This window comes from Myodes glareolus, chromosome 4 (assembly GCF_982192425.1).
Source record: "Myodes glareolus chromosome 4, mMyoGla1.1, whole genome shotgun sequence".
NCBI lineage: Eukaryota > Metazoa > Chordata > Mammalia > Rodentia > Cricetidae > Myodes > Myodes glareolus.
In genome coordinates, this window is record NC_142029.1 from 74062510 (window position 1) to 74085080 (window position 22571).

Sequence of the window (22571 nt, forward strand, 5' to 3'; positions counted from 1 at the left end):
ATGTTTAAGACCCAATTCATGAAAGAATTTATCATATGCTCCAATCTCATTTATGTTGCTGTGATAAAGGACTCTGACCAAAAGGTACACAGGGTTGGGTGGGGGTTAGGTTAGGTTTTATTTGGCTTGCAATTTCAGGTTATGGTTCATCCTTTCAGGGAAGTCAAGCCAGGAGCTCCCCCAGCTAGTCACATCACATCCACAGTCAAGAGCAGAGAGAGAGAACAGAGGCATCCTTGCTTGCTGCTTTCTCCTCTCTTAGACAGTCCAGGGCTCAGCCTGTGCAATGGAGCTGATCAACTAACATCATGATAATCCCCCATAGACATGCCCACAGGCCAACCTGATGTAGATAACTCCTCAATTGAGAGTCTCTTCCCAAGGGATGCCAGGTTATGGCAAGTTGGCATCTAAAATCAACAATCACAACCCAAATTTGCCTCTCCTTCCCTCCTCAAATGTTCATGGATCCCTGAGCCTGGGTCAGGCCTAGAAATGGGTGCAGAATGCAGTATTGAATATAACAGATGACTGAGCATACCGCAAAATTCTACCAGTGAATATTTTCCTTCTGCACTTTGGAGCTAAGTGGTCAGTATCACAGACCACCTAAGGGGATCCCATGCTGAGGGAGCTTGCGAAGTGATGGACGGTAACACTTGGTAGATGGTGCCCAGCATGGGAGCTGGTTATCAGGGGTTTGTGGTCTTGGCTTTCAGGTATGTGCTCTTCCTGCATGGACAGCTTCCTTGCCCCATGGAGGATGCCTGTTCAGACAGAGAGCCCCAAGTGATGGCCAGCCAACAGGTGCCCCCCTGGATCAGGTGGCATGCAACATAGCCCTAACATCAGAAATTTTCATTCTCTACACTTTGAGGGAAAGACCTGGGAGATTCTTAGACAGAACTGCTGTTGCTGGGGAGAGACTTCCCTCCCTGTGCCAGCTTGGCTTCAGCAAGCCCCCAAAGCTATACACCAAAGCTATGTATCGAGTGCACACAATGGCACTGGAACCAGAATGGCTGCGTGGATGCTGGCAGCACGCTGAGGCCTGCAAGGGTCAGCTGAAATGACTGACTTTCAGGTCTAGTCAGTCCAAAACCTTAGAGGATTCAAAGCTACCGAGAGAGCAAGGATCACACCCCTACAAATCATTTGCTCTGCCTCACCCCGACCTCTACCCAAACCCCCAGCCTTGTTCTTTTACTGACACCTAAATGTCTTGTTGCAGCTCACATCCACCCTGCCTGCCTCCCTATGCATGGACAAACCTTTGGCCTCAATGAGACCTGCTGGATCACTGGCTTCGGCAAAACCAAGGAGACAGACGGTGAGAGGAAGAGATGCAAGACTGTGTGTGTGCATGTTTGTACACTGTGTGTATGTGTGTGTCTGTTGTAGGCCACGTGTATGCAGATGAAGGCCTATCCAGGTGAGAGTTTGAATGTACAGGCTCATGGTTAATATATGAACATAGACACCTGTGATTCTATCGGCGCAGTCTGTCTGAGAACACCTTCTAGGCAAGACTGCTAGGAAGTCCCTCCAGTTGAACAGTGTGGGTTTACTGTTCATGACAGTGAGGGGAAACATGGGAAACATACTTTTCAGTAAGAGGCTGTTAGAACTGGAGATATGGCTCAGTTGTTAAGAGTTCTTCCTATGCTTTCAGAGGACGTAGGCTTCATTCTCAGCACCCATATAGTGGCTCATAATAGCCTGTAACTCCAGTTCCAGGGACCCAAAGCTCTCTTCTGGCCTCCAAGGGGACCAGGTAACATAGACATACGTAGATAGAAGTTTCTGTCCCATCCAGTCCCGCCGCCATTCAGTTCCAAAGAAACTCATAGAGGCTTATATTCATTAGAAACTGTTTAACTTATTAGTTCAGGTTTATTGTTAGCTAGTTCTTACAACTTAAGTTAACCCATAATTCTTGTCTATACTTAGCCACGTGGCTTGGTGACCTTTTCAGTGCAGCATTTTTATCTTGCTTCCTCTGCATCTGGCTGGTGACTGACTCTCTGTCTTTCCTCTCCCCAGGATTCTTTTAATCTGGTTGTCCCATCTATACTTCCTAATCGGCTACTGGCCAATCAGTTATTTTATTAAGCTAATACTAGTGATAAAATTTTACAGTGTTCAAGAGCATTATCCCACAGCAGACATAGACAAGAAAGTTCATACACATAGAATGAATATTTTTTAAAAGAGACTATTAAAACGGCTCATTGTAGGATGTGGGTAGCTTGGGGAGAGTTCAAGGAAGTGGTACTTTTCTCTAGGTTGGATGCTGTTGAGGAGCAGTGGCTGGAAAACTTAATAATCTCATCCAGAAGGAAGGTAGAGCCTACGACTATGATGGAGGAGAAGCAGTGAGCCCTGGACTGACTGGGAGAGATGTTTCATGTCTGTCCTTTACTTAAGGACTTCCTACTTGCAGTACTGGGTCTTGAATCCAGAGCCTCTTGCTCATGTTAAAAAGAAGTGCTCTACTACTGAATGGCATGGCTAGGCCTTTGTACTCAGCCCAAGCTGAAGCCACACTCATTTTGCAGTCTAGGCTTGCCTTCAGCTGATCCTCCTCCTTAGACTCCGGGTATTGAGATTACAGGCCTGCACCGCTAAGTCTGGCTGGGGCAGCGAAGGGAGAATGGTGGGGTAGTTTCACTTGGACTCATTCAGTCTGAGCACCTTGTCTGGGGTCAGCTATAGATGACTGTCCACGACACTGTGACCTGGCCAACCTGGTCCTTACATTCAGGCCACCTTCACCAGTCAGGTCACTATTTCCTGCTCCCTCTAGTGGAAACCTCACCGATTAGCTATAAAGAGATGGGCAAATCATTTCTTCAGTCATATGGGTCTAAACATATAAGTGGGAAATCAAGACACGCCCTAAAGTCTTGAGGCTTCTGGAAGCAAATGGCATATGAGATGGTACTTTGAATGTAAACGAGTGTGCCAGCTCAGTGTGTTCATTACCTTGCCCGTGGCTGCCACAAAACACCTGGCAGAATAATTTAAGGGAGGAAGGGTTTATTAGCTCACAGTTCCAGGATATAATCCCTCGTGCCAGGCATGTCATGGCAGCCTGAGCTTAGGCAGCTGGTCATACTGTGTCTGTAGTCAGGAAGCAGAGAGACTGCTATTAAGAAGTATTACTAGTATTATTTTATTGGTACTGCTACTCAGTTCTCTGTCTTGTTTATATTCAGCCCATGAAACGGTGCTGCCCAGATTTAGGGAGGGTCTCCCTACCTCAGTTAACTAGACAAGAAAATCCTTCCCAGACGTTCCCTGAGGTTTCTTTCATAGGTGATGAGGCCCTGTCAAGTCTGTACAAACCATCGCAGTCAGGTAGCCCACAGGCTTGTGAGTTCACGTGGGAACAAGCCTCTGTTTCAGTATGTCCAGTGAGCTGTGTCTGATGTGAGAATGTGTGTTCCACCATGGAAGGCCTCCGTGGGGTGGGTTTGGGCACAGACAGGGTGCCCTCTACTCCCAAAAGACTCAGAGACTGGGTCCCAAGGGAGCAACTGACGGCTGTGAAGCTTCTCAGAGTCTGATTGGTTTCCTATCCTCTCTCCCCACGTTCACCTCACTGAAGATAAGACATCTATCTTACTTCGAGAGGTTCAGGTCAACCTCATCGACTTCAAGAAGTGCAATGGCTACTCAGTCTATGACAGTTACCTTACCCCGAGGATGATGTGTGCTGGGGACCTGCGAGGAGGGAGGGACTCCTGCCAGGTGAGGTCCTTGTGGGTGGGACTCAGGTCTCACGACCCTGGAGATGGGAGACGGCAGGAGTGCTAGGATAACATGGGGATCAGAGAGCCATCCTTTCCTGGTTTACCCCTCTTTTGCACCAGACTGGCTCACTCTCTGGCTCTTGCTCGCAGGGAGATAGTGGAGGACCTCTTGTCTGTGAGCAGAACAACCGCTGGTACCTGGCAGGTGTCACCAGTTGGGGCACAGGCTGTGGCCAGAGGAACAAGCCTGGTGTGTACACCAAAGTGACAGAAGTACTCCCCTGGATTTACAGCAAGATGGAGGTGAGAGCTCAGCACAGGGATGAGCCTGGAGGAGGGTGGGGTGTGTTTAGAGAGGGGCCACCTGAGCCCTGTGCCTTTGGGAATGTCCAAGACGGGGTTAGGTGTCAGGCTTGGGACCCGACCAATATGTCCTTTCCCTTGGAACAGTGCCCAGAGGGTTATAAAAGGGTGAATCTAGGCTTAGCTTCTGCACCAATATTATTCTCTTCTCCCAGCGAGAACCAAAGGTATACAAATTGGCCACTAGAGGGCGCTAGGAGGCTACCTTCCATGGCAGGGAGGTGACCATCAGGACACAAGGATCTACTGGCCCTGCCTCTTTGCCAGTCTCCTGTCTATAACTATAAAGCTGGTGCTATGGTCACGCCTTCCCCATTCTTTGGGCAGGGGAAGACAATGCAGAATACAGAGGGAGACTGCACCAGAACCCCTGCCATGGACCTCAGAGTGCAATTCCTTTCTCCCAGAGAATGTGTCTGCCGGCATTCAGCTCTAGGGATGATGGCAGGCCCTGGACTTTCTAGTCCTTGGGCTTCTATGTTTCATGCCCACCCTTACTCTAATTTCCTGGTCTCTTCCTCAGAGCGAGGTACGCTTCCAGAAATCTTAACCAGTCCTTCCTACATCGCCGACTGATATGAAGATCCTGGCTAAAGGGACTGGCCATTTGCTGGACCTGGACCAGTGGTCACCAGGCACATTTCACCTTCCACCTCTGTCTGCTGTCTCCATGAGAGTTCATCTGTGGTGCACATGTGCTTACATCATGCGTGCTTCTGTGTGTGTGTGTGTGTGTGTGTGTGTGTGTGTGTGTGTGTGTTCAAGTTCTTCAGCAAACAGGAAAATTTGGCTCTTCCCAGAATCCCAGGCTGGAAATCTGGAGTTAAGAGTTTGGGCACCAGGTGTGTTCCTAAGCGTCTATAAGTGGAGGTGGAGCCAAAAATGAGCCCAGGAAGGGCCTGGAAGATGACAGCAGCAGATGTCACTCTTCTTACTCTGATCTGGAGAACCAGCCCAGATTGCACAGATACCCAGAAGCCAGTGTCCGTTGCTGCGCTTGGACAGCAGCAAGTTTTGCCAGAGTCTGCCTTCTCAGTGCCTGGACCATCTGTCCTTGGTGGAAAGCCAATCCCATTGGTGTTGCGAGTTGCAGGCCCTCTCGGCCTCTTGGGATTGCCGTGGACCCCAGAGCTGGGCTCCACTGTGTCTGTCCATCTCTGGGTGCTGCTGTGGGTCCCAGAGCTGGCCTCTCCTGTTGGCTGTCCATCTCTGGGTGATGACTGTGACCCAGGCTTGCTGTACTTTTGATCGCAAGCTATTGGGATGGATTTTATTTTATTTTTATATTTAAAATATAGAAATCAGTGTAATTTTAAGGAGTCTCAAAATCCTCAGGACCTTGGAAAGTTTGGCATGAATCATTTCATGAGCTCCAGGGGACTCATGGGAGTTGTACTGCTGAAACATCCTATGATATATTATTGACTTCATGAAATTAGGTCAAGTCCTCAATGAAATCCTCAGGAAGAACATCAAGTATGGCTGCTAGGGAGGAAAATCGTCATTTTTGCCAAAAGATAAATGCTGCTCTAGCCTTCAAGAACTGCAGCCAGTCTGAAGAACTGAAGATGTGTGTGCTGCCCTGCTTAACCTCGCAGGGCCCCTGGCAACCCTGGCAAAGTCTAGGCACACCACATTATTTATACCCAAGGGGCTGAGCTGAGACTATGCGGTTTGTTTCTGGCTTTCTTCATCTTTCAATTTTGTACTGACTCACATGGCCATGAGGAGAAAGCAAGAACTGTTCCCAGAAGCTCTGAACAGCCCTTCTGGGAGGCCTAAGTCGTCCTGGTCTTCCTCGAGGCCTTTTCTCTTGGTCACCTGCTTCTCCTCAGCTCCACTCCCCTCACCTTTCTTGTCCCTACCAGACCTCTTGTGAGATGCCATCTCAGAGGCAAGTTCAAGATGAGACGCCATCTCAGAGGCAAGTTCAAGATCAGACCAGCTCGGGACAGTGCACACAAGCTGGAGGTAGCCAGAGTGGTTGGGCAGCATCAGAGCTGGAACATTAGGGAATGTCTTCCAGGCTGGGAAAGGGGACAGACTTCACATCTGCGGGAGTTCCCAGCAATGAGCTTCATTAATAAAAGTGTGTGACATAAAGAAGTTGTTGCATGTTTCATTGATGATGCAGGTAGAGAATCAAGATGGCCTGCACTCTGCCCCAGTGCCCAGGGATCGCAGACATGCTTCTTGCGGAGTTTCTCACCTTTGGCTCCTGTCCACCCAGTCCCACATCTGTTCCTTGATTCCTTCCCCAGTGATGATACCAGGTACTCACGCCAAGCCCAGGCGATCCCCAGAGCAGCGTAGCACCCTCGAACCTGTGCGATGCAAGTGATGAGTAAGTGTGGATTCCATGCTTGGAACACGGACATATGAGCCAGCCACGTCTCCAGAGGTCAGCAAAGGCCTGGCTGGGAGAGGAGGTTTGAAGCGAGTTTGAAAGAGAAGAACATTCCTAAAGTAGACGTGTCATGGTGACGGCCCTCTAGTGTCAATCTTCCCCCTCTTCCTCTTCCTCCACCTCTATTAGCTCAGCAAGAAACGTGTTCATAAGCCCCAGTGATTACCTGCTTCTTTACAAAAGGGCTGGGTGGGTGACCTTTGGCCTCTTCTGTCATATTTACCCCTCCATGCTGCTCCCTCCTTTTTTTTTTTTTTTTGCATTTCCTACATTAACTGTAACAGTTACGACTCCACCACTACCACACATGTGCATGTCGAGGCCACACACAGCTTTTTCCCAGTCTATTTGTGCCTGGACTGTGATACTTCTATTTACTTTGTCTCTCTTATTTGTGCCCAGGCAATCTCTCCTCTGACTCTTTCTTTGCTTTGTCTGCACAAGAAGGCATACAGAAGGTGGTGGGGGCTGTGGCCACTGTATTCCTCGTCTCAGTATCAGGACTCTAATAGTGCCTCAATTTTCCACAGTTTAACTCAATCAAAGTCTAGGTCTCAACCATTAACAGTCCCTCGAGGGCGTTCCATTAGCTGGAGGCTTTCTTCCATGTGGGGTTTCCAGGACCTGGGACTTTCCATCGTGTGACTGTCATTGCCATCTTGTCTGCTTTTGACCAGAAGGAAAACATGTAGATGACACACCCATTTCTCAGATGTGATACATGGAAGCATGGTACATGGTGTCACTGAGAGGTTGTGGGGCCAGGAATTACAGTCTTTTGGCTCACACCCATAGGAGACAACAGCCAGGTATCTCTGTCCACCAGAAGAAGCTGGCTATGACTCTAGAAGCCAAACCTGGGGCAGAGTAGCAGGATTTTGGCCACTTCTGTTCACCTTTCTTCACTTAACCAGTTCTTTCCAAGGTAGGTCAGTGAGACTTTTCAAAGTATAAGCTGATTGGCAGGTAGGAAAGGACAAGGTAACAGAATATATATATATATAAAAATCAGATTCTGCAAAGGATATGGAAAATACATTTCTTTAACCCGGGATATCAATAAAGGCTAAAAATCTTACAGAAAGCGGGTGATAGAACTTCCCAAACTAGTCCAGAATCTCCGGGGAGGTACGCAGTGGCAGGAAGTGGCAAATATGGAATACTGTCCCAGGTTCTCAGACCCCAGACATCTCCACATAGCATCAAACCCTTCAGTTTCAGCATCTCTGTTAGCTGTTAAGTTTCCATGGGATTTCTCTGGGATGCAAATGAGAACCTTGTGAGCTGTTGGGAGCAGGGCAGGTGATAGCTCTGTGGAGAGGAGCCACTTCCAGCTTGGCTGCTGATCTGGTTGCCTCTGGGGTTTGATTAGATTCCCAGGGGCCATTGTTTCTCATAATTGCTTGTCCTTGTTCTGATGCAATTGGGAGAACATGAGGAGATGCACATGGAGAGCTCCTGGCAATGACAATGAGGAGGAGAGGGGCAATAATTCCGCAGATGCCACGCTGATCACCTGCCTCCATTATTCCTGTACGCCTGCCGTTCCGCAGAGCACACACAGCAGCTATCCCCTACTCCGTAAACAAGGAGACAAAGGCTTGGCTGAGCGAAGTGCGGCTCCCAAACCACGCGGCACTCAAGCTCCAGAGCTGGACTTTGAACCTCGAGACTGTGGTTGTTAAAGCCGTTTCCCTGCACTCTGTATATAGCAGATTCCCAAAGCCAGGGAAGCCTCTCCTACTTGCGACCTCAGTAGAGTCTGCCATCTGGTTCTGTGTATCTTTCCGGGATAGGAGAAGGGAAACATCTCCCTAGAGACAGCTGGGCACAACCTTTGGAGTGTCACATGGCCGGAAATTTAGACTTGGCAGTTTTCAGCACCCTGGAGGAAGCCCCTCCCTCACCTACAAATGGATGGTTTCCAAGACGCCCTCTCAAGCCATGACGAAGCTGCCACTCAATACACCTCCAGGTCTCCTTGATCTGGGTCAATGACTTTAAAAGGCACATGCCATTCATTCCCTACCTGCTTTGCACTGGTCCTCACTCCCTGTCATTTGAGAAAGCTGTGGCTCAGCACAGGAAGTAAACAATGTCTGTCCAGAGAACCGGGAGGGCCATATACTAGATGTTCAGTCCTGGGCCACCCAGAAAGAAAACTGCTAAAGAAGACCCTGCAAAAGGGGAAGGCCAAACCTGATCTTTGAGCCTCCCCAGCTCTGCTCCTTCTAGCAGGACAAGGAATGTGGCTATCACCAATGGCTTCTCTACCCAAGTCTTAGAAGAGGTGGCCACACCTGTGCCTTGAGGAGCTGTTGTAGTAGAGTGGGGTTGGACCCGGAGGATGTGACGGTGCAAATTCCGGCTCTGCCACTCGCTTAGCTGTGCGATCCTGGGCCAGCCAATCCCTCTATTTCCTCATATGTATAGTGTGCGTGTGTCTCCTGTGTGCTGTAGAATTAAGTGGAATGGCAGACATAAACAGAGACACAAAGAGATTACCCAGGTCCTTCGTCACTGCATCACTTGAGAGGGTATGCAGGCAATTCTTCAAGTTCTAGTAAGCCTATTGTTTCTCTCAGGAAATTTTCCCCTAGTTCTTTAGTAGCCAGTGGACTGATCTTTCAGGAGGGGACACTTACCTAGGGCAGGTGGGTAACCGCTGGCCGTTTCTCTAAAACCACTAAACCCCAAGTTGAGTTCATCTTCTCCCTTTGTTGTTGATGGGCTAGTTGCCTGCCCATGGAAGAATTCTCTAGAACTTTGAATCGTGTCCAGTGGCCTCTAACTCTTCAGCTAATGGCGTTGGCAAGTTCAGAGCTGTGAGGGTCACATGTCCGCAAGCCTCAGCCTCGCCCATCAGTCGTCTGCCTACTGCCCCATCACAGGATTGAAAGCCTGTGTCGTCATATCCGGTAGAAACGTGCAAGTTCTCATCTTACAGAGACCTCCGTGGTTTTTAACTGCTGAGCATTCCCTCTTGACAACTAAACTAACCTAAAATGTCACCAACTCTGCCCCTTCCTTCTCTGGACCTCTGGTGGACTCTTCTCAGTGCTCCATAAACTCTGTGAAGATGCTGCCGGGAGATTACCTCGGGTTCTCCTCTCCTCTGTGGTACATGATTATGATGGTTATTTCTCTTCTTGTGGTGATAAAACACCCCACCGAGGCAGCATGAGAGAGGAAGACCTTGTTCTGGTTCACGATTTGAGGGAGTTTCTGTCCCTGCTGATGGGGAAGGCACAGTGGACCAAGATGGCAGAGCGGCTTGTGACATCTTGGCAGTAGACTGGAGGCAAAGAGCACTCTGTCAGAACTCTGTGTTATCTGCTCCTCAAGCTGCCTCAGGCAACACCCATCCAAAACCAGATTCATTTCCTCCAGCAAGGCTCCAACTCTGTGTTAGTCACTGTTCTGTTGCTGTGAAGGCATATCGTGACCACGGCAACTCTTATAAAGGAAAGCATTTCACTGGGGCTGGCTTACAGTTCAGAGGTTTAGTCCATTATCGTCATGGCAGTGAGTAGAGTGACGTGGAGGCAGACATGGTGCTGGAGAAGTAGCTGAGAGTTCTACATCTGGGTCTGCAGGCAACAGGAAGAGGAAGTTACTGGGCCTAGTTAGGGTTTTTAAAACTTCAAAGCCTACTCAGCGATATGCTTCCTCCAACAAACCTATGGATATCATTCTCATTCAAACCACCACAACCTCCTAAAGGTTCCACAATTACACACACACACACACACACACACACACACACACACACACACACTGTCCAAATAACATCACTATCAGCCAGCAGCTTGGGACCAAATGTGAGGGACATTTCTTATGAAACCGTAGCAGTAAGCTATACTAATGCTCACTGTTCCAGGGTCTATATCATCCTCTTCCTGGGTTTCCCAATGATTCTGTAGAGCCAGCAGGAATTTGTTTCATATCACTAAGGTGCAAGAAATGCCACAAATGCAAAAAATACCAGACTTCAACATTATAATCAGACTAAGCCGCTGCAGTCAGACGAAACACTACCCACCTTCACGTTCTTCCCTCAGAGAGTACAGGGCAGGCACACACATACCACACAGACCACACACACACCACACACACACCACACACACACCACAGACCACACACACCACACACACACACTACATACACACACACCATACACACAACACCACACCCCCTCTCATACACACACCACACACACACCACATACATATCACACACCACACACACACACGACATACACACCACACTCCACACTCACACATACCACACACACACCACACACACACACCATACAAACCATACACACACACCACACAGGATAGGAGTCTTTGTTGGAAATGTGCTTTGTAAATACTTTCTCTGTGTAACTTGCCTCGGTCTCTTAAGTCTCTTAAGATCTCTGTGTCTCTTAAGGTCTCTTAAGGTCTCTGTGTCCTTATCTAAACAAATTATTTTAACTTTGTAACTTCAGTTTATTAACTTTGTCTCTGAAGATTGTTTAACAGTCAGACTGCCAAATCCAAGTTCATAAGAATGTCATTGATATGTTTAAAAAATTTTAATGTTTTATAACTTACAATCAGGACAGTAATCCATTTTGATACTATTTAGATATAGACTAAGATTTGGTTTTGCTTGTTTGCAAATGGATGTCCCAGGGTCCCAGCATTCTGTATTGAAAAGTCTATATTTTTCATCCAATTGTCTATGTGCTTCATCAATAACTAACTGAAAATGTTAGCATGCATATACATACATACACACTCTCCATTCTGTTTCATTGAGCTATATGCCTATTGTTATAATTTACTATTATTGTTGTTGTTATTATTTCATGCTAGGAATGAAATCCAGTACCTTAGACAACCCTAGACAAGTGCTCCATCACTGAGCTGAGCTACCTCAGTCCTGTCTATGCTTTACCCAGTACCACCCTGTGTTAATTACTGTATGATTCAAAACTGGGTGAAGTGAATCCTCCATGTTCATATTATTATATAATTTTTTGCTTATATTTGATATATACATTCAGAATATAAATTTTAGAATCGATTAATTTGTATTTCTGAAGAATCCTGCTGGAATTTTGGTTAAGATCTGTAACATGGAGGGGCCTCCTTGTTGGGATATCTGTCCCGCCTGGTACCCCACAACCGGCAAGCCCCAAAGAAAATCACACAGAGAACTCCATAAGATTATAAACTGATTGACCCACTAGCTCAGGCTACTTATTAGCTTTTATAACTTATGTTAGCCCATTATTTTTATCTATGTTAGCCACACGGCTCAGTGCCTTTCTCAGCGTGGCAGCTTACACCTTGCCTCTCCCGTGGTCTGGGCAGAATTGCAGAGGGAGCTTCCTGCTTCCCAGAATACTCTTGTTCTCATCGTCCCACCTATACTTCCTGCCTGGCCAATCAGTGTTTATTTAAAACATGATTGGCAGAATACAGACAATTCTCCCACACCAAAGATCGTGTTAAAACTCTACATCACTTTGGAGAGAATTAATCTGTTACTGATAATTGAATTTTATAATCAATAAACATGGCATGCTGTTATATTTATTTAGATTTTTTTTATTTCTTTCAAAAACGATTAGATTCTGTAGTTTTCAGTATGCATATCCTCCCTCTAGTTGGCTAGATTCCAGCTAAGTATCTGTGTGCTAACAAAACATTTTAAATAAAAATAACCATTAAAAATGGGAGAATTATTGAATATTTTTGTGAAATTTTTTAATATATATCTTTTTGAATATTCATTTTTATGAGTCTTATTAATGTGTCTGTGTCAGTGTCATATGTACAGGTGACTGTAGACGCTAGAAGATATCAGATTCACTGTAGCTGGATTTATAGGTGATTGTGAACCATCCTATATGGGTGCTGGAGTCCTCTGGAAGAATAGCACTCTTAATTGCTGAGCTACCTCTCCAACCCTGTATATACCTTAATAAACAATAATTGGATTCTAATACTTTCTTCTCTATTCAATATGTTGTGGTATATTATTTGGTTGAAACACATGAAGAAAATTCGACTTCATAAAGAATTGTAAAGAAGGTTATTGAAAACTTTTCCTGATAAATGTGGATATGTGGATGCTTCTATTTATGACTACACTCAAACTTGGCAACGTAGCAGCTGAAACTATACCAAGGACCCTTCTCCTTTTTATTTTAAATTGAGGTCTCTTGCTCTGTGTTATGCTCCGACTGAGTTTCACCCGTGCCTAATTTTGTAGCATCGTTTGAATGGCCATTTGGAAAATATCAGTTAATTGAATTTTGAATGTCTTTTAACAATGGCCCACTTCATTATGCAATATGGAGATTACATGTAATAACATCTGAGAAAAGCATTAGAGACCAGACCACTGTCAAGTTTATGGCGAAAGAGACATGTTTTCTTGAAAAATTCCAATTTTCACCTGAAAAACTCTCTGTGATTAGCGGTATTATCAGCTTCTGTCCTTGGAGCGACAGCCTATTTTGTTCATTTGGGAAGATGACTCCCAACTATCAGGTCTTAGTGATCACAGTTTGCCTGTCAATTTTCATTCAAGGAAAAATAATGTTTCCAGGAGAAAAGTGGCTAGTTCAGCATATGGCAAAACAAGTGCTTTTTCCTAAAATAAACATGATACTTGGACATGCTTCAGAAAGACTTTGTGAGCCCTCCCTTTTTGTCACAGCAAATATTAAAAAACTGTTTGCTCAATGTCAAGACTTAATGATGGTATTAAGTTTATTGCTTCACCGAGGATGTTCTTCAGTAAAGCTGACAAGGGCGTGAATGCTGAGGACACAGTAATTGTAGGTCTACTTTGATGCCCCTGCCTTGATTCGTGGGAAGGAGCCAAGAGTTTCATCTCTCATCACTTTTGTGCCATTAGTGCAAATGCTGATCCAATGAAGAGGTCAAAGGACACTGGGGTATGATTAGGAAAGTACTTTTGGTCCCTGGAAAATGTCTGTGGACTCTAGTAGTACTCAGGTTCTAGTTTGAAGACCGTTACACTAAACATTGAGCCCCACCACCGCTACACTGAACACTGAACCCCATCATTGTTACACTGAACCCCACCCCACCACTGCTACACTGACCCCACCACCGCTACACTGACCCCACCACCGCTACACTGACCACACCACCGCTACACTGAGCCCTGCCACAATGAAACCAGCTGAGACTGATTTCAGATACTTCCTGGAAATTCTCCTGGAACTGTGTCCTCCTCTTGCCCTTAGTTTCCAGTGTTACGGGGAAAGTGGATAATCTAAGAGGCCAAAGGCTTTGTGCTAAGAGGCCAGGTCTAGTAGAAGAACAGAAACATTGATGTGATTGTAGCTTCACGGAAAGCGCAGTGGACAGGGAAAGAAGAGTTGACTAGGAATTTGTGTGTTCTTAACTTTCTGCTCTTGATGCATTAGCACCCTGGCGAGTGTGCTAATACTAGTAAGAAACACTTGAATCATTTTCCCCAGACCCAGGGAAGGCAGCACTGATGTTCTCAAAATCTGTGGGAGATTTGGGTAATGTCTTAGTGGTTGGAACAAGAGATCAGAAAATACTGATCTCTGTTACCGTTAATGTTAATTTTCATCTTGACAGAATCTAAAATCACCTAATTATCATCTTGACAGGATCTAAAATCACCTAATTATCATCTTGACAGGATCTAAAATCACCTAATTATCATCTTGTCAGAATCTAGAATCACTGGAGAGATAGATCTCTATGCAGACCTGGGGGCAGGAATTACCTTGATTATGTTAACTAAGATGAAAGAAGACCTACCCACTAAGGGTGGCGCCATTCCCTTGGCTAGTATCCTAGCCTACATTAGTGGGAAAGGGGAGCCAAGCAGCAACTCCCATTCACCCTTCTCTGTTTCCCGGCTGTGGGAGAAATGTGCCCAGCTGCTTCTGCTCCTACCTTGACTTCTTTGCTGTGATGAGCCTTGCCTGATTCTAGGACCAAAATAAACTTTTTCTTCATTAAAGTTGCTTTCTTCAAAAAAATTTTATCATGGTAACAAAAAATTAAGACAGTCCCTCACTGATAATCCCTCAGAATAGTTAATTTTGATATCAGTATGTTGGGATTTAAAACCACCTAGGCATGTCTTTAAGAGTGTTTCAAGAGAAAATGAAGGTAAAATGACCTCCCTGAATGTGAGTGGTACCATCCTACAGGGTCCTGTGCAGAATAAAAAGGAGGAAGTAAGCTGAGCACTGAGCAGTGTTCATCTCTCTCTGATTCCTACTGAGGACACAAGGTGACCAGCTCCTCATGCTTCTGCCACTGTAGTGTCCCTGCCGTGCCGACCTGTACTCTCACCATGAACCTAAACAAACCCTTTCTTAAGATGCTTTTGTCGATTATTTTGTCTAATATAGCCTCTAGCTGGACTAATTGATGACCCTCATTCTGTAGTATTGAGTTGTCATGACTGTAGGAAATGCTGGCAGTTAGATAGAGGACACACCTCTTCTTCTTCTTCTTCTTCTTCTTCTTCTTCTTCTTCTTCTTCTTCTTCTTCTTCTTCTTCTTCTTCTTCTTCTTCTCCTCCTCCTCCTCCTCCTCCTCCTCCTCCTCCTCCTCCTCCTCTCTCTCTCTCTCTCTCTCTCTCTCTCTCTCTCTCTCTCTCTCTCTCTGTGTGTGTGTGTGTGTGTGTGAGATATGCTTTCTAGGAACCAAGCTCCCTGCTACTGAGCCATCCTCCCAGCCCTATTGTATCCTTTCAAAGCTTGACTGCATCTGTAATGTACTTTAGATCTCATTACAGAAGCTCTCAAAAGAGAGAGTCACCAAACAATCCTGAAAAATACAAAAAAATAAATAAGAATGACTATTTATTGTGCAATAAACTCAACATATTGTCTCATACTTTATTTCATTTAATCTCTTAACATTATGAAGTCGGTATTATTGAAGGAAGAAATTAAATTCCTTCTAGATCTCACCACATAAAGGAAAACATTGTGAGCATTTGGGTGAAATATTCCGGGAACTCCCTCTACATTTTCACAGATAGAGGTACATTTTTGTATCTGTAAGATCATATTATATAGATGGTTTGATACCTTGTTTTGTTTGCTTTTGCAACCGATTTCTCTGTGTAGTCCACCAAACTGGCCTCAAACTCGGAGATCTTCCCCCTCTCTGCTTCCTGAGTGCTGGGATTAAAGGTGTAAGCCACTACGCTAAACTTTTTCTTATTAATAGGGATCAATGCTTTCTCCAGGAGTTGGGTATTATCATCATTTCTAATTGTTTCAGAGTATCTTGGTGCGAGGCTAGATCTGTTTACCTAATGTGTGAGTGGAGCGATGTCAGGGTAGTAAGTAGGATGGCTCATAGGTGGAACTTTCCCCTTAAGAGCTCCTGATCAGAGCCGAAGTCTCTAGCTAGAGCAACCAGTCACAGACAGATAACCAGATGATGAGGGCTCGGATACACCAGTGGACCTCTTCATTGGGGGATTCATAATTTGACAGCATTATTGAGAAGCTGTGGCAATGTTAGGAGTTGGGGACTGGTTGTCAATGGTGAGGTTATTAAAGGTGTATTCTTGGGGTCTCTCTATGGTCCTGGGTTCCTTCCTGTCTGCTTCTTTGCTCCCTGGCTGCCCTGGAATAAACAGCTTCCCTCCATCAAGTCCCTTCTCCATGAAGTTTCTTCCTTGCCATGAACCTAAAATCCACAGAGCCAGCCAACTAGGAGCCAACAGCTACAACCCCATGAGCCCAAACACACCTCTCCTTCATGAAACTTAAGTCTGACACAGTGCAGGAACATTTGATTAATGCATCAGGATAGCTTCTGCCTTTGAACATAGTTTAACAAACTAGGTCTGAAACTGTGAGAAACCCAATGCATTCTCAGCAAACTGACATCTAGAAACTTAACAACTAAACTCAGCCTGCCTTTGATACATGAAGGAATAGGGAAGGGAGAGCATCTGGGAGGAGTTCATGGAGGGAAAAACCTAATCAAAATATATTGTATGAAAAAATAGAAACAGACATTTTAAAAATACACGAAGAAAAATTATGCAAACATCTGATCATCTACAGCAGGGCTCCTCCTTGTCTGGTGATGGTGATTGGGGCAGTAGGAGAGAGAAGAAAGGCTTCATTGGAAAGTAAATGTAGAGCTTAGAGCTGACGCTGAGGAGACTTCACGAGACAGCAGGAGCCATGCTCAGGGAAAATAAGCAATGTCCCTTGTCCCACATTCCCTGGGACTCTACATATCTCCTGACTGCCACAAAGAGAGCATCTTGCCCGGAATTCTGTCCACACAGAGGGGTTCCTGCTTTTAGCCTCAGTTCTGGTTCCAAGTTTCCCCTCTGGAGGCAGGAGACCACAGAATTCTGGAGAGGTTGGAGTTCAGAAGGTCCCAGGATGCATGCAGCTAAAGGATGCGGAAGAGGCAGTCAGAGCACCTCTGTCTGATTGTGCACATATGAATGTGTACGTGTGTGTGAGTCCATGTTGAATACCCAAGTGCTGTTGGGAGGTGTAAGAGTACACTGGCTCTCAAACTGAGATCGCTTGGCCCAGGATCAGCCTCCTTTTGGGGTAGTTCTAGCAATCTGTGTCTCATCAAGCATCCTTCACAATGGTGATACATACTCAAGCATAGGAACCCTGACTTGGAGGTTGTGTTTGTCTGAATGCACCTGTGTGGGCAAGGCTTGGAGCTAATTTGCCTTGCAGGTGGAGATTTCCATGTGTGCATCCTGTGACAGGAGATCCACTCCATCTCACTTGGCCTTATCCTCTCCAGAGCTCTCCTAGTCCAGGGTGGCCACTCTGGGGGCACTTTGCAAATACAAACGATGCTGTTGCTGCTGCTGCTGCTGCTGCTGCTAGCCAGAAGGCTCTCCAGCCAACCTAGCCCATCATCTGTGCCAGACCTGAAGGAGAGTAGCCACATGGCTCCCTCCTTTTTTATCACAGACAGAAATCTAACCTCACAGCGTAGAAAGCAGGAACAAAATAAATGACCTATTCAGAGTTGAAAAGATCACTTGCGTGTTCCCTTAAATTTTGCCAGGATGAAATAAATAGTTTCTATCCATCCTTGGTAAATAACTTGGTATGGAGGTTGGTGCAGGGAGTGGGAGCAAAACCTTAGCCCTACGCTGGGCAGGATTTGGAATGGCTGGTGGATGTGGGAATATGTGTAGAAGAGGCCATACCACCTTCCCCAAAGAAGGCCCTAAGCAAGCATTTCTTAGCTCCCAGATTTCTGTTCTAGCTCTAATATTTGCCAGCTGACTGATCTTGTACACGTTACTTTATCTCTTCTGTGCTCTTTGTCTCTTCTGCGTCTCCTTGTCTCTGGAGCACAGATGGCAATAGGATCCACATAGCAGGCCTGTTGTGCCAATTAAATAAGATGAGAAGCATGAACTGATTGGTGTAAGATCCAGTTCAGCTGCCTGTTGTATCTGTGCTGTTTCCTCGTTGCCTCTCCTACCAAGAAAACTACATCAGTTTCCTGAATCTACCACCTGAGCCCAACTCAGAGAGTTAAAAGGGGTTGCCTAGGGCTACCCAGACCCAGGGCTGAAACCAATGCCTATTTTGTCCCTCTTGAAACACTCAGTTTCCAAGTATTGTGCAACGATCTGGTCATATAGATTCCTGTCCTACAACTTGCACCCCCCTGACTTAATGTTTAAAGAGATGCACCATAGATAGAGTCATAGGAAAGAAACCTAGCTGCCAGGTTGCTATGTGTGGTAAAGTGTGCCATAAACCTACTTGGTACCTGGCACATAGTAGGCATATAGTACATGAAGTTCTATCTTGGTTCTGGATTTGCTAGTATTGGAAAATCAAGAACAATTATTGGAGCTGGTTAGATTGCTCAGTAAGTAAAGGGTTTGCCTTGAAAGCCTGAGGTCATGAGTTCAATTCCCAGAACTCCCATAAAAAAATCCAGACACAGTGATATGTGCTTATATTCCCAGCGCTGGAGAGGTAGAGACAGGCAGATCCCAGGAACTTTCTGACCAGCCAGCCAGCCTACTTGATGAGTTCCAGGTTAGTGAGAGACTGTCTTTAAAACTTCACAGTCGGTGCCTAAAGAATGACATGCAAGGTTGTCTTCTTCCCCTCACATACATGCACACATACCTACATGCACACACACTCATATGTGTGCGTGTATACCCACCCCCACACACACAAATGCACACAAACATGCACATGCACACATTTACAACCCCAGCCCCACACACATTAGAAGAAACAAATATTTATTGTGCAATCACCAGTGTCTGACACTTCAGCAGCTATGTTATCCGTGCGAATCAATCTTTGCAAGTTCACGGAATAAGTAATACATACCATGAGTATTAGCGTAGCACATGGAGAAGCTGATGCATAGAGAAGCTGAGTCACTTATTCAAGACTGACAGTGATGAATGAATACCAAAGAATGATCATGTGAGCTCATTCTCCTCCCCTCGATAGTCTCTGAAAGCACCATGTTCTATGGCATGAAGTCCGCAGACAAGATTATTGATCCCTCTACTGAATAAGAATTATTTGCCAAGGAGGGCTGGGGAGATGGCTTAGTGTTTGCTGCACGAGATTGGGAACCTGAGTTCAGATCCCCAGCACCCACCTAAAATAGGACACGGCACACCTACCTAATCCCAGTAAAGACAGAAGAATTCCTGGGATCTACCAGACCAGCTAGCCAGTGCATGGAGAACAAGATATTCTCCCTGCAATGGACAAGGTGAAAGATGGAGACTGACAACTAAGACTTGACAGTCTGAACTCTAAACATGTTCCACAACACACAGGTACCTGTATATGTACAGAAAGAGAGAGGGAGGGGAGAAGGGAGGGAGGTAGGAAGGGAAGGAGACAGGGAGGTAGGCAGGGATGGAGGAAGGCAGGGATGGAGGCAGGCAGGAAAGGAGGGAGGCAGGGAGGGTGGGAAGCAAGGAAGGAGGGAGGCAGGCAGGGAAGGAGGCAGGAGTGGAGGGAGGCAGAGGGAAAAGAATTATTTTTTTGGTACCCAGCCTGGCCTTTCCTGCTACAGGCAAAAATGCCTTCTCTCTTATCCAGCCTTCAGCAAAAAGCAACCGAAACTGGTTCAATAGCTTGCTCCATGACCAGTGTTTCTTAAAAAAAAAAAATGAGGCATTAAAAGCAGTCTTGACTGGGTCCTGTCTAGAGTCCTCCTCTAAGGATAAAGGGAGGCTAAACTTTGAAGGAAGAGAGAGAGGCAGGGAGAAGCCCCTTATAGCTCAGGTGGTTTTGTCCTTCATATCGGCCACCTTCTTGGCCCTGCATGTCATTCTCATCAGCACAATTGACTCGGCATGGGCTCAGGGAAGTCTGTAAGAAGGTCCTCCCACCAGGGATATTTCCCAGGGAGCAATGTACAAATCCGGCTCCACACCAGTACTCTCTTCACTGTTGTACAGCAGCTCGCCTGTAGATCCACCCGCCTGGCTCCTACTCTGTGCCTCAGAATGCCTGTCCCATCCCCAGCCTTCCAGGAAGATGGCCCCGTGAGTCCCACAACAGAGTCCTATCCTTCTGCTTTGGGTGCTATCGGTAGACACACGTTGACTGGGACAGCAATGAGCAGGCCTCTCATGCATGTAACTCATCAACAAATAGTTCATGTATTTAGGAAAGCATTGTGTTTTCTCACTCCACAAAAGTCCCAAGAAATGTGTGGATTAAGAGAACTGAGCTAGTTTCAGAAGACTTCACGCTAGTTTTACTGCAGCCACCCACAAACTGTGTGATTCTGGGAAAGCCACTTGCTGTCATAGTTAACGTTAGTTGTCAGTTTGACACACCTGGGACACCTGGAAAAGAGAACCTCCACTGAAGAGTCACCATCGTTACATTGGTTTGTGACCTTGTCTTTATTGCTGGTTAGTAGCAGGGCTCAGTGCACTGTGAGCCATGTCTCTTGCCAGGTGGACCTGGGCTCTGTAAGAAAGCTGGCTGAGAATTCGTGAAGAACATGCCAGTAAGCAGTGTCCTTCCAGGGCTTCTGCTTCAGTTCCTGCCTCCAGGCTCTTGCTGGAGTTCTTGCTCTGACTTCCCTCAGTGACACAGTGAGCCGAAAGTCATAAGATGAAATAAACCCTTTCCTCCCCAAGTTGATTTGGTCCTAGTGTTTGTAACATCAATAGACAAGCACACTAGGACAGGAGCCCTCTCTGAGCCTCAGACTCCTAGTTTCCAGAGTGTTCTCCAAAGCCAGATCCTATTGCAACATTTCCGGCTCTGCCTCTTTGTTTCTCCTCCAGTTCTGAGCCTCAGACACAGAAGTCTCTTAAGCCTTCTTCTTTCTGAAGCCATTTTTCTAAAGCTGTCCAAAGCCCCTGAACACGTGCATCCCTGACAGGCTGCAGGCCAGGTCACGCTATTCCAGACTCTCAGTGTCATATGCCACGGCCGTGCAGAACTCATTGGAACCTCAGTTCTTAGTCCCGGGGGGGGGGGGGCGGTTGTGAAGATACAGATGCCCAGGTCTTGCTCTGGTTCACAGGATTGAACCAGGTACCTCTCACCCACGTCAGCCATCCACTCTTGTCCCTCTCTCCCGTGTCAGCGTCCACTCTTGTTCCTCTCTCCCGTGTCAGCATCCACTCTTGTCCCTCTCTCCCGTGTCAGCATCCACTCTTGTCCCTCTCACCCGTGTCAGTATCCACTCTTGTCCCTCTCACCCGTGTCAGCGTACACTCTTGTCCCTTTCTCCCGTGTCAGCGTCCACTCTTGTCCCTCTCACCCGTGTAAGTCATCCACTGTTGAAGGACGAAGTGGCCCCTGCTGTTGTATTTCAAACAATAGCTACTTTATTTGCTCACCATCCGTAGTTAAGGAATAGGGATAAGGCCTCTGAATGGTTCCCAGGCAAGGTCATCGCAGGGACCTGGCTGAGAGCCTGGCTAGATGGAAACATTCTACGGGAATGACATCAGGACTCTCCCCTGCAGGGAATCTGTGTCTGACGTCTTGCAAGGCAGGCAGCTGGCTTCCACCAGACAAGTCCACATTCCACACATGGAAGGTAGAAGTCACACAGTTGTTCAAAGCCCAGTCTAGAAAGTCAGCATCAGTTCTGCCTCTTTTTTTTTTATGCTCAAATTGAGTTACAGGCATGGGCATGGCGGTGAATGTTGGTAGTTCCAGCACTAGGGAGACAGAGATCCCTAGGGCTTGCTGGCCAGACAGCCTGGTCTAAACAGTGAGCTCTTAGCCAGTGACTGGCCAGTGACCGGTGAGGAAACTTTATGTAAAAAGAAGAAGGGGGGATGAGGGGGTTAAGGAAGAGGGAGAGAAGGAGGAAGAGGAAAAGAGTGATCAACTCCTGGGAGCAGTTGTCCTCTGGCCTCCACATGCACATCCATACATGCACACTCTCACAGTCAGGCACCCACACAATAATAATAAATCACAGAGCCTAGGCTGAGGAATAGGCAGACCCCCCCCCTTTTGAAGAAGGAATAGTGACAGCGTGTCATTACAGATGAATCGGAGAGACAAGAAATGCTACTGAGGCCAGCTCTGGGCATCTAGATTGTCATCATTGTAAAAACACTTTCCCGGTGAGCCTGATGTATCTGATGTCTAGCAGCCATGTCCTGAGGACCTGCCTGTCATCTTCCCCTTTCTTCTCCTGCCAATTAAGGCGCAGCCTCGGACAGCATCGCAGTCCTGACACTAATGGACCAATGATGGATGTGTCTTGTGTTTTCCTGTGATACCAGTCTTTGTATTCGGAAAGTGATCATCATACACCAATGGTCTTGGTGAAGGGGGAGGGGAGGAAGGAGGCTAAAACACACCAGCCGTCCTTCCCCTTCCTGTCCTCAATTTGCCCCCATCCAGGAGCAGACAACTTTGTCAACTAACCGCCTGGGCTGAACCGCTGCAGCCCTTTCTTGGTTCTGAGTTAGTTCCGAACTAGGCTTAGGGAAGTAACAGCGAATCTCTTTAACAATGTACCCAGTGGGGAAATGTT

General features: G+C 46.5%; 1 protein-coding gene across 7 annotated transcripts in view; it reads left to right on the forward strand.

Moving 5' to 3' along the window:
- Positions 1 to 6224, forward strand: part of Tmprss13 (transmembrane serine protease 13) — a 29377-nt gene extending 23153 nt beyond the window's left edge. For 6 of the 7 annotated variants that reach the window (XM_085688679.2, XM_085688680.2, XM_087905609.1 and 3 more), the window contains 4 exons: positions 1232 to 1330; positions 3611 to 3753; positions 3906 to 4058; positions 4642 to 6224. In XM_085688679.2, the coding sequence (XP_085544805.2) occupies positions 1232 to 1330; positions 3611 to 3753; positions 3906 to 4058; positions 4642 to 4668 (422 nt within the window). In that variant the 3' untranslated portion in view covers positions 4669 to 6224. Of the gene's footprint in view, positions 1 to 1231; positions 1331 to 3610; positions 3754 to 3905; positions 4059 to 4641 lie in introns of those variants that run through there. The other variant, XM_085688683.2, reaches the window with a different exon arrangement.
- Positions 6225 to 22571: the final 16347 nt, after the last annotated feature.